General features: G+C 38.9%; 1 protein-coding gene across 1 annotated transcript; it reads left to right on the top strand.

Moving 5' to 3' along the window:
* The first annotated feature begins 343 nt into the window (after nt 1–343).
* SUMO3 (small ubiquitin like modifier 3) lies at nt 344–10,040 on the top strand. The gene is made up of 4 exons (XM_083364337.1): nt 344–527; nt 2,340–2,468; nt 3,266–3,337; nt 8,261–10,040. Exons 1-4 carry the CDS (start codon nt 507–509, stop codon nt 8,321–8,323), a joined length of 285 nt encoding a protein of 94 aa, XP_083220463.1. The 5' UTR covers nt 344–506; the 3' UTR covers nt 8,324–10,040.
* Nucleotides 10,041–10,536: the final 496 nt, after the last annotated feature.

Here is a 10,536-nt window from a genome sequence, read left to right as displayed (position 1 = left end):
GTTGAAGTCCATAAGTTATAAAGTTTCAAACTAGCTCCTCTTTTTCTTTTACTACCACTGAACACTATAGTTCAAATCCCCTTTAGGTTAATAAGCCAATATTATGGCCCCACCCAGTTACCCAGCATTTTTTAAAAAAATAGGGGAAGTGGCTCCGCCTTTTCCTCCTCCCGCGCTCTAAATGACCACGCCCCCACCTCGTACATTCTCTAGGAACCACAGAGCTCCCACTTCAGCCGATCGTGACGCGCCTTCGGCGCCATCACCTCCTCCACCCCATAGAGCGCGCTCCCGACGAGCAAAGCATCGCTCGGGAGCGCGCGTCGAGAACGTGCACGTACCACGTGACCCGCTCAGAGCCAACAGGAAGCAGAAAATCACTGGGCGCGAAGCGCGTTCTCGCGAGCAGTTGCTGCAGGCGGGAGAGGCGAGCGAGGAGGGAACGGGGCTCAGAGCAGAGCGCGTGCAGACTCGCTCCCCGAGAGGTCTCTGCCTGACGCGTCGCCATGTCCGAGGAGAAACCTAAGGTAAGTGGGGTCGTTCTCTCGCTCCGCACAATCGCCTTCTTCCTTAGATGTCTGTCTTGCCTCCCTATGGAGGCCAGGCCTCTCGGAGTCTGCAGGCGGGCTATCGCCCCATAGCGGCTCTTCGGCTTCTGTGCTCCCGCGGTCGCGCTCGGCGCCTTTGGAGAGCGGGCTCCTCCGGAAAGGAAAACCCAGCTCGCTCCCCGTCTTGGGCCTGAGGATGAGTGTTCCCCGCCCCGGTTGTGAGCGAGAAACCGGACCCGCCTCACCCGGAAGGAGGGCACTGCGAAGGGGCGGCTCGCCTACGCTCTTTCTCCGAGCTGCTCCCGCAGGAATTGAAAGGGTATTTAGGCCGCAGCCGCGTGTTTTTCTTACACCTCGGACACTTTCGGTACCTGGGCCCGTTCTTAGTCTTCTATAACACATGCCTTCAACAGACTACCTGTTCGGTGAGCTGCCCAAAGGACATCTGTGGTGGGGTGCCTGCGTTCGCTTGGGTTTGGCGACCGAGCAACCCTATTCCCGATCTCCTCTCGCTGTCGAGGGTTAAATAGCGCGGGATCACCACGTGTTTGGGAGTCTCAGCTTAAGTAAGGGCCAACCCCGACTTCCTTTCCTCCCTCCCTCCCTCCCTTCTTTTGTCTTTCTGCGTGCAATTAGTGGAGGTGGCTCAGAGTCCTTACCAAGGTTTCAAAAGGCATTTTACTCCCCAGTTGCTCTAGAAGAAATTCATTTCGTCAGGAAATCGTTTTCCAAAATTGTTCCATGCTTTGGATTATAAACCATATAATCGTAGATATATGATAGGATATCGTTAACTGAAGAACCGAATGAGTATATATATATATATATATATATATATATATATATATATATATATATATATATATATAGAGAGAGAGAGAGAGAGAGAGAGAGAGAGAGAGAGAGAGAGAGAGAGAGAGAGAGAGAGAGAGCGCTCTTGGTTGCAGTCTTCTGGGTGCTGATTGGGAAGTAAAACTCATGAAACTTAAAAGAGCTACAAATACAAATTTAATTGGAGATACTTTCTATTTAGTTCTGTGGCATTTATTTCCAATACAGTATGCATCAGATGTGTCATCAAGCCAATGTTGACTCTTAGCAACCACATAGCTAGAACTTCTCCATCTGTCCCTAACCTGGTCATTTAGGTCTTCTTTTCTTGTAAAACCATTCCATAGCCTTACAATAAAATAATTTGACTGGGTAGAAATGTAGAAAACTTACTAAGGTGTAGTGTCTGGAGTTCACTTTTTTCCAAGCATTTGTTTATATATCATATACAATAGCTTTACCTAAAGGCTCCCAGAGTATAAAAAGACACAGCAAAGCAATATTAAATAAAAATTAAAATCTTAAAGACAAACCGCATTAAATAAAGTAACATAAGTAAAGTAATAATAGTGCATCATGAACGCCTGTGGAGATTCTCAGTCATCCAGGTCATAGTTGTCTCAAAGTTGGTTTTTCAAAAGGCAACTGGATTGTTTTTTTCCTTGAGGAAGAAGAAAATGTTTCCCTGCTCATCCAAGAAGTACCTATCCTTCCATCTTCCTGCAATTAGAACTGATGAAGATTCTTGGATGAGAAGTGAAATATTTCTTCAAGGAAAAAACAGTACAGTTGCCTTTTGAAAAAGTACCTTTCAGAGTGCATCATAAAGTTTGAGCACCATAAGGGAGCACATGTTGGTAATTACTTTCTCTAAATACCAAATTGAAAAGTGTCATATATTTGGAGGATTCTCTGACATTTAACTTCACAAACACTGATATATTTATATTCTGTTTGCAGGAAGGAGTAAAAACAGAAAATGACCATATCAATTTAAAAGTTGCTGGTCAAGATGGATCGGTCGTCCAGTTTAAAATAAAACGCCACACGCCATTAAGTAAATTAATGAAAGCTTATTGTGAGAGACAGGTAATTAAATTAACATTAATACCTAACATTTATGCTGAGTATATTTCTGTCTGCCCATGTTCTTGTCTTCACAGCGAGATCTGATGCTGAAATGTTTCTCAAGTGCTAATGCAGTGGTGATATAAAACATTTAACTGCAGTGGTGGCATAAAACAACATTTTACTAATGATTATAATATAGCAAATACGCTACATAAAATTAGATTACCTGCAACAGGTTTTCTGTTTTAAATTGTACCTATTTATGCTGTATTTGTTTAATGTATTTTACTTTTCTCCTATTAGGGAAGAAAAAAGAGCTAAGTATATCTGTATTGTAGGACCTGTTTTCATTTTTATGATATTTATTTTTCATTTTATATTGTCACTGACAAGGAATAACTGGATTTAGATGATCCCAATTTACTGTTACCTTGTCCAGTATTTATTACCTTACTTGTTTGTATATATTTATTTAGGGGCAGATCTCACACATAGCTGTCTTTATGCCAAGGAAATTATATTTGTAATGGGGTGGTTTAGATTAGTAAAATAGACATGTATTAAACATACATGCATGAGGGCAGCTTTGTTCTTGACTTAATTTATCAAATGCATATACATGACTAACCAGTTGTTACTCTTTATAAAATGGGAGATTTGGTTTATTTATCACATTTGGGAACCATCTATCTCGAACACAAAGGGACTCTGGTTGCTATCTTTACGCTATATCCACTTTGACATAACTTAAGATTTATTTTATGCAGATTTAGCAATGCAAGGATTGTATGTGTGTAATATATGTATTTTTTTAGGGTTTGTCAATGAGACAGATTAGATTCAGATTTGATGGGCAACCAATTAATGAAACAGATACACCTGCACAGGTAAGAGTCTCATTTCATATGATAAAGTGATTCTGGGCAGTGTACAACAATGCTGGAAGCAGTTAATAAAATTAAAAAGTATAAAAGCAAACTAGAAGAATAATAGACAAAGGGATGTGAAAAAATAATAGAGCCACCTCCCCATTTCACCCGTTCTCTGGCTTCCCAGGCCTGCTGGCATAACTGGGTCTTGAACCTCTGAAAACTCAACAGCGATGAGGCCAACCTAACCATGAAGAAGATTTCACAGTGCAGGTGGCACAGCAGAAAAAGCCCACTGTTTAGAGCTTGCCAAATGACTCCAGATGAAGTGGACAGGATCATGGGGAAATTAAGTGCCGCCACGTGTTTATTGGACCCCTGTTCCTCGTGGCTGGTGTATGCGTCTCGAGAGGTTACACGAGGCTGGATCCTAGCAGTTATTAATGCCTCACTGAGTGAAGGGTACTTCCCTGCCGCCCTGAAAGAGGCGGTAGTAAGGCCCCTCCTTAAGAAACCTGCATTGGATCCAGCTATTTTAAACAACTTTCGTCCTGTCTCCAACCTTCGCTTTCTTGCGAAAGTCGTTGAGAGCGTGGTGGCACGGCAACTCCCTTTGGTCCTGGAGGAAACTGAGTATCTGGATCCGTACCAATCAGGTTTCAGGCCCGGATATAGCACGGAGACGGCATTGGTCGCACTGGTGAATGATCTCTGGTGGGCCTGAGATAGGGGTTACTCCTCTATCCTGGTCTTATTAGATCTCTCAGCGGCTTTTAATACCATCGACCATGGTATCTTGCTGCGTCATCTTGAGGGGTTGGGAGTGGGAGGCACCGTTCTACAATGGTTCTCCTCCTACTTCTCGGGCCGTTCACAGACGGTGTTGGCAGGAGGGCAGAGGTCAACCCCAAGGCCCCTTAGTTGTGGGGTGCCTCAGGGATCGGTGCTCTCGCCCCTCCTGTTCAACATCTATATGAAGCCGCTGGGTGAAATCATTCGTGGTTTTGGGGTGAGGTATCACCAATATGCGGATGATACCCAGTTGTTCATCTCCACCCCAAACCAACCCAGTGATGCCCTCGATGTGATGTCCCGTTGCCTGGAAGCGGTACAGATTTGGATGGGAAAGAACAGGCTCCGGCTCAACCCGGCCAAAACTGAGTGGCTTTACGTACCGACATCTCATTTAGTCCAAGAGGTTCCATCTTTGATTATAGGAGGAGAGATATTACCTCCCGTTGATAGAGCACGCAACCTGGGCGTCCTCCTGGATTCACAACTCAGTTTTGAAGATCATATTGGGAGTCGTGGCTAGGGGGGCATTTGCCCAGATTCGCCTGGTACACCAGTTGCGCCCCTTTCTAGACCGAGATACCCTACGTACAGTCACCCACGCACTCATTACCTCCCGTATAGACTACTGTAATGCTCTCTACATGGGGCTGCCCTTGAAGACCACCCGGAGGCTTCAACTGGTGCAGAGTGCAGCTGCACGGGTAGTGATGGGAGCACCCCGATACTCCCATATTACACCCCTCCTGCGTGAGCTGCATTGGCTACCGGTTGCCCTCCGGGTGAGATTTAAGGTGCTGGTTCTTACCTTCAAAGCCCTACATGGCTTAGGCCTGGGATACTTGCAGGACCATCTGCTGCCGGGAACGAATTCCCATCGCCCAGTACGCTCACACAGAGAAGGCCTCCTCAGGGTACCGTCGGCTAGACAATGTCGGCTTGCGACCCCCAGGGGAAGAGCCTTCTCTGTGGGAGCGCCAGCCCTGTGGAACCAGCTCCCCCCTGAGCTTCGGATGGCCCAAGATCTCCCGTCCTTTCGCCGTGGCCTCAAAACACTCCTTTTCCACCTGGCTGACCTAGACTGATAGGGATTTTAATTATATTTACAATTCTAACTATTCTTTAATTTATTTTAATTTATTTCTTTCAAATTTTTATTTTTAATTTACTGTACAGAGACCTTTAAATTTTGTTGTTGTTAGCCGCCCTGAGTCCCTCGGGAGATAGGGCGGGATATAAATCCCATTAATAAATAAATAAATAATAAATGTAAATTCCCTAGACAACAGAACACATAACATGCTCTGTCTACTAGATCTGATAGTATGGGCAAATGAAATTGGGAAAAGGCTGTCCCTCAAACAACTCAACTTAATGCCATGAAAGATCAACACCAATATCTTGAGTTGGATCTGGAAACAAACTGGTAACCAATACAGCTTGCAAAGCAGAGGTGTGATGTGTATCTACTAAAACACATAATTGCTTGCCCCTCTGCATTTTGTGCCAACTGAAATTTGTGGATACTTTTCAAGGGCAGCCCCATGTAGAGTGCATTGCACTAGTTAATCTAGTTTACTAGGGCATGGATAATCGTGAGTAGGTCCCCTGGTATAGGAATGGGTGCAAATGGCATACAGTATGGACTTGTGCAAACGTCCTCCAAGTTACAACTGCCACTTGCTCTTTGAGCAAGAGTTATGAGCACTTTATAGCTCACTGGCTACATCTGGCATGTAGCAGCGGAGGCCATGGCAGCAGCCCTATTGTTTGACCCTCCACAATCCAGTATGACATGTGGCCTCTTGGGAAAATGAATTGCCCACTCCTGATCTAAGGACCTCCAGATTGCTCCCAAGGTCTGTTTGAGTCAGCGATCTCAAGACATTTCTGTTTGTACAAGCCGGCCTAGCCTGAGGGGGAGTGTTGGGGTTGTTTTATCTTTCGTTTTTTAATTTTTCTGGGGGTTTTTAGCGTTGTATTTATATTGTTTTTAACTAGGGCAATTGTTTAATCTTTTTTTAATGTTTGTATTTGCTATTTTATTCTGCCCTGTGAACCGCCCTGAGTCCTCAGGGAGAAGGGCGGTATATAAATGTTATTAAATTAAGTTAAATTAAATCTAGTATCAAAGATAGTAAGGTCTCAGATCCAGAGGGGCTCAAAACCTGAAGCCACTGAATTTTGCCAGGGCTTACCTGAAGATTGTTCCCCTTCCAGCTTCTGAGATAGGATGTCCACAGCATCACTAAATTCAACAATGGTGAACAATTGAGCATAATCCACATATTAATGATACCTCATTCCATGAGGCACCTTCCATGAGAGAAATAGATGTTCTCTTCATTTCTAAATCATAAAGTACCAGACTGTATCAGTAATAAAAACAATGAGGACTTTCCTATCCAACTCTGATAAAATGGGGAAATGTAAGAGGACAGGCATATAATACTAGTAATGAAATAACTGTAGGGCATAATCCTTCACTGAGTATAATAAAGTTGGTTGGTGTAAATATGAATGGTATTAACTGGGTCTTCCATATCATACACCTAATAATAATTACAAATGATAAACATTCTAAAATTGTTAATACCAGATACAATACAATCCTTTCCTTTTTTTATTTGTACATATATGTTCTTGTTTGTAGGGAATATTTTTTCATGGTGGGAGCTTCCTCACCTATAAAATTAGAATTAATTATATTTCACTTTGAATATACTTTTTGGAGAATTGAGAAAATGCTACAAGTACATGCTACTTAGTAAGGCTACAATTTTATATTGTTGATATTTGATAATACATTCTTTTAAAATATAATTTCCAAGTCTGTACATATGTGGCTGGGTGGGAGCATGAATTAAACATATCAACATATTTGCCTTCACTTGTAAACATATCTAAAAGATTTAAAACTATTAGAAGTTGTTTTTAATTCCGGGTCAAAATGAAAATATTATTTTACATGATTTAAAAAACAAGCTGAACTTAAATTTTAAGAGTAGTTTTGAAATGGATGAAATATGTTCATTTAGTCATGGATCAAAAATAATTTGAATATGAATATTCTCATTTTAGTGTTGTAAATTTAAATTTTTATTTCAATCATTAGCCAGTAATTGCTTGTGGACACATTAACCAATCTTTTGCCAAGTACCTATGGCATAAAACAATAGTTTTCAACCTTTTCTTCACCATGGACCCCCTTTACCCTTTGTGGCCACATTCTTCAAGCCTTGGTGAACCCCCTGTGATGACATCATGGTCCCCTAGCAATTCATGGATCACAGGTTGAGAAACACTGGCATAAAGTATTTGGGAAAGAAAGGGGATAGCATGAACATCTACTAAGTTTTGAATAAGCATCAGTGAATAACTTTTGACTATAAGGGAATATAATTGAAAATAAGTTTTTAATACTGTTAATATTTCAATTATATTCATTCCCCAAGCTCTTATAGAAGATATGGAGCAGCTATATTAAGACTTTGTTTAATGTATGCTTTAAGAGACATATTAGCGTACACTGAAAAACCACAACTGGAAAAACATAGGGTATACATATTTATGAAATATTTCTTACTATTGTTTTTATTTTACATAATATTTAAAATGAATAAGTGAAGTATTTATATATATATATTTATAGTTCCTGTACATGAAAGTTATACAGTATAACTTTTTTTCTCTGTAGAGATTTTCCACTTCTAATTATGAGGTTCTCTAAGTCAGCAGAAAAGGTGTGATGTTTACTTAAATGGATATATAAACTTAGGCAACAATTCCTCCTCCCCCTCCCTAAAATGTAATGCTTTTTGATTTTTAAGAAAAAACAGCAAGGACCTTTGTTCTAATTTTGAAGATCTGTTTTTACTTTACATCCAGTGAGCATGTTAGCAAAGATTATGCAGGAATCAGAATTGTATATATAACCGTTAAGTAAGTATGACCTGAAAATATGAAGGCTATGAATTTGTTTCCTAATTTGTGAAAATGTATTTCAGTATGAAACCATAATATCTGGGAAATTTCTACAGCATTTAACTGGCCATCTTCCTTATAGAGCTATTGCAAAAAAATTGTAATAAGTTAGAAAAATCAAATTACCATAACATTTTTTAACATTTGTCATCTGTGTTTTAACAGTTGGAAATGGAAGATGAAGATACTATTGATGTGTTTCAACAGCAAACTGGTGGCATATGCTAAAAGTCCTTTTCATTTCGAAAGAGGAATACAAAATGTCACCCACTTCATCATCTGTCCTTGGATTTGCTATTAAATAGTAAACAAATGAACATGCCAATCATACAGGAATCTTCTCATGTTCTGAGGACACTTATCCAAATCCTTTTCCTGTCCCTGATATTCTGCGTGTGCAAGTTGAAGCTGTATCTATGGAAAATAACTTCATAAAAATGGGCCCAGTAAAAAATTAAATTTTCAAATAAGTAATTACTGGCTGTTTACTGTCATCTTGTTCTTCTAAAATGGTGACCTAAATACCAATCTACTGTACAATGAACATATTTAGTGTTGCCTTTAGTTGTTTTTGTTTTATCGCTTAATTATGACAGTGTAAATATTGAAATACTTTTTCTTTGTGATAGGATTTTTTTCTCAAAAGATGTTTGGGACAGAAGAAAAGAATTTTATCATAAACAATTATTACTCTAAAACTGTTAACGGGGGATATATGAAAAGCAATACTTGCAGAATGCTGATTATAGTGGCAGTTAAAGGTAATGCAAATGTACATGTGCTTTTTCATAATAAAATAGTATAGAATCAATTTTTAAAGTAATAGGAAGTTATTGAGTTTGTCAGCAATTACACTATTTGCATACATAATATTCCACATTTACTATAAAGTTCACATAACCAGGGTAGAGTACCAGAGTATTTAATAATTTTTAAACTAATTGATCAGGATGTTTTAAGAAGCTCTCCTGTGCAATTCTTGTTAATTGTGGAACTCCTTGTGCAGTTTTCACACAAAGCATTTGGTCAATTATTTATTGGACAATAAATGCTATATTTTGTTAAAAGCTGACCTTATAGGCTTATTGCTTTATAGCCTGGTCTGGGATTCAAACAGCCGTGTATTGTATTTTGCCTATGCATTAGGATCTTATGCTTCTTTTGTTGCAACCACTACTTGGGAAATCCAGTGGAGCAGAATGCAATACAAGAATTTATCTTCTGATGAGTAAATTTATTTTTAAAAACAAGGAATTCCAATATTAGTGGCTATTAAATGTGCAAGTGTATCATTGGGAAAATATTGAATGCAAAGGACCTTTTTCAAAATATTTCACATTTAAATGACTTAGTAATTACATGTGATTTGGATGCACCTAAATTAAATTAAAACTATTTTGTTTACTTTTTGTAAGCTTTTTCATTGCTGCTTGGGAAAGTACATTTCTGCCTTTTATATATCTATATTTAACAGAGTACTGATTTGCAAGAAACCCTTTTGAGAAGACTGCCTATCTTTACTTATTCCCTATAATTGTAAATGGTCCAGGAAGGGATATTCATTTAAAATTGTTAATTGTTTATTAAATTGTACAATACTTGTCCTTTATTACTGTACACAGTAAACCTAATTTGGTACTCTGTCTCTTGGCTTATGTTTAATGCTGCTGAATTTCATGACTATATTCAAAGCTGTATCACTGAAATGCTGACAATTTATTCATTTGCACATCTTTATTAAAATTCTTTTATTGAGTGGATTTAATATTTAGGGTATTGTATCTAGTAAAGACACAATTTTAGTAACTGGTCCATCTTGAAGGTTCTATACTTGTTACTTTGTAGCAGATGCTGATGTGTTACTTCCTTGTTCTAGCTTGGTCTAAATTTGTATTTAAAATGTTTATAAAAGCAGAGAAAATCTTGATAAGTCAATTAAAAGAGCAAGACCATGTTTTACATTCATTTTTCCAAAAATGGTTGCCCACTAAGTATACTGACTTTCTTCCTTACATTCTTAAATTTTAAGTGTCCAGGTCAGTCTACATATTTTCTGAATTTCATTCATATCTGATGCCAATAATTTATGGTCTGTTCCAAAATTTGCATTTGGAAGTGTCCTTGGGTAACTAAATTGCATATCTCAAATTTTCTATTTTGTATTAGATAATTTATTTGATTCCATCTGGTGATGTCCAAATAGACTGATTTACTTTTCTCTAAAATGCAGGTTGACTTCACTGAAGCCAATTCATTTAATCTAACAATAACCTGGTACTGTAGAGAACATGACTAGATCAAAACATTTTTATGGTTGAGAGATTCAAATTTGGGTTTCCTCATTAACTGCTATTTAATGTAACTTAATTTACATTAGTTGAAGCAGATATTAGCAATAGCAATTTTGCAATTCTTTGCAAAAGAAACTAACCTATTTCATG

Source organism: Vipera ursinii (assembly GCF_947247035.1).
Source record: "Vipera ursinii genome assembly, chromosome: 5".
Classification (NCBI taxonomy): domain Eukaryota; kingdom Metazoa; phylum Chordata; class Lepidosauria; order Squamata; family Viperidae; genus Vipera; species Vipera ursinii.
This window is presented reverse-complemented; position numbering and strand designations above follow the sequence as displayed.

What these genes read in the sequence shown, in the direction of transcription:
- SUMO3 (XM_083364337.1), top strand. Translation starts at nt 507, where the DNA reads ATGTCCGAGGAGAAACCTAAG. An exon ending in TGTCCGAGGAGAAACCTAAG is followed by an intron (nt 528 to 2,339) that starts GTAAGTGGGGTC and finishes TTCTGTTTGCAG; the next exon opens with GAAGGAGTAAAAACAGAAAA. An exon ending in AAACAGATACACCTGCACAG is followed by an intron (nt 3,338 to 8,260) that starts GTAAGAGTCTCA and finishes GTGTTTTAACAG; the next exon opens with TTGGAAATGGAAGATGAAGA.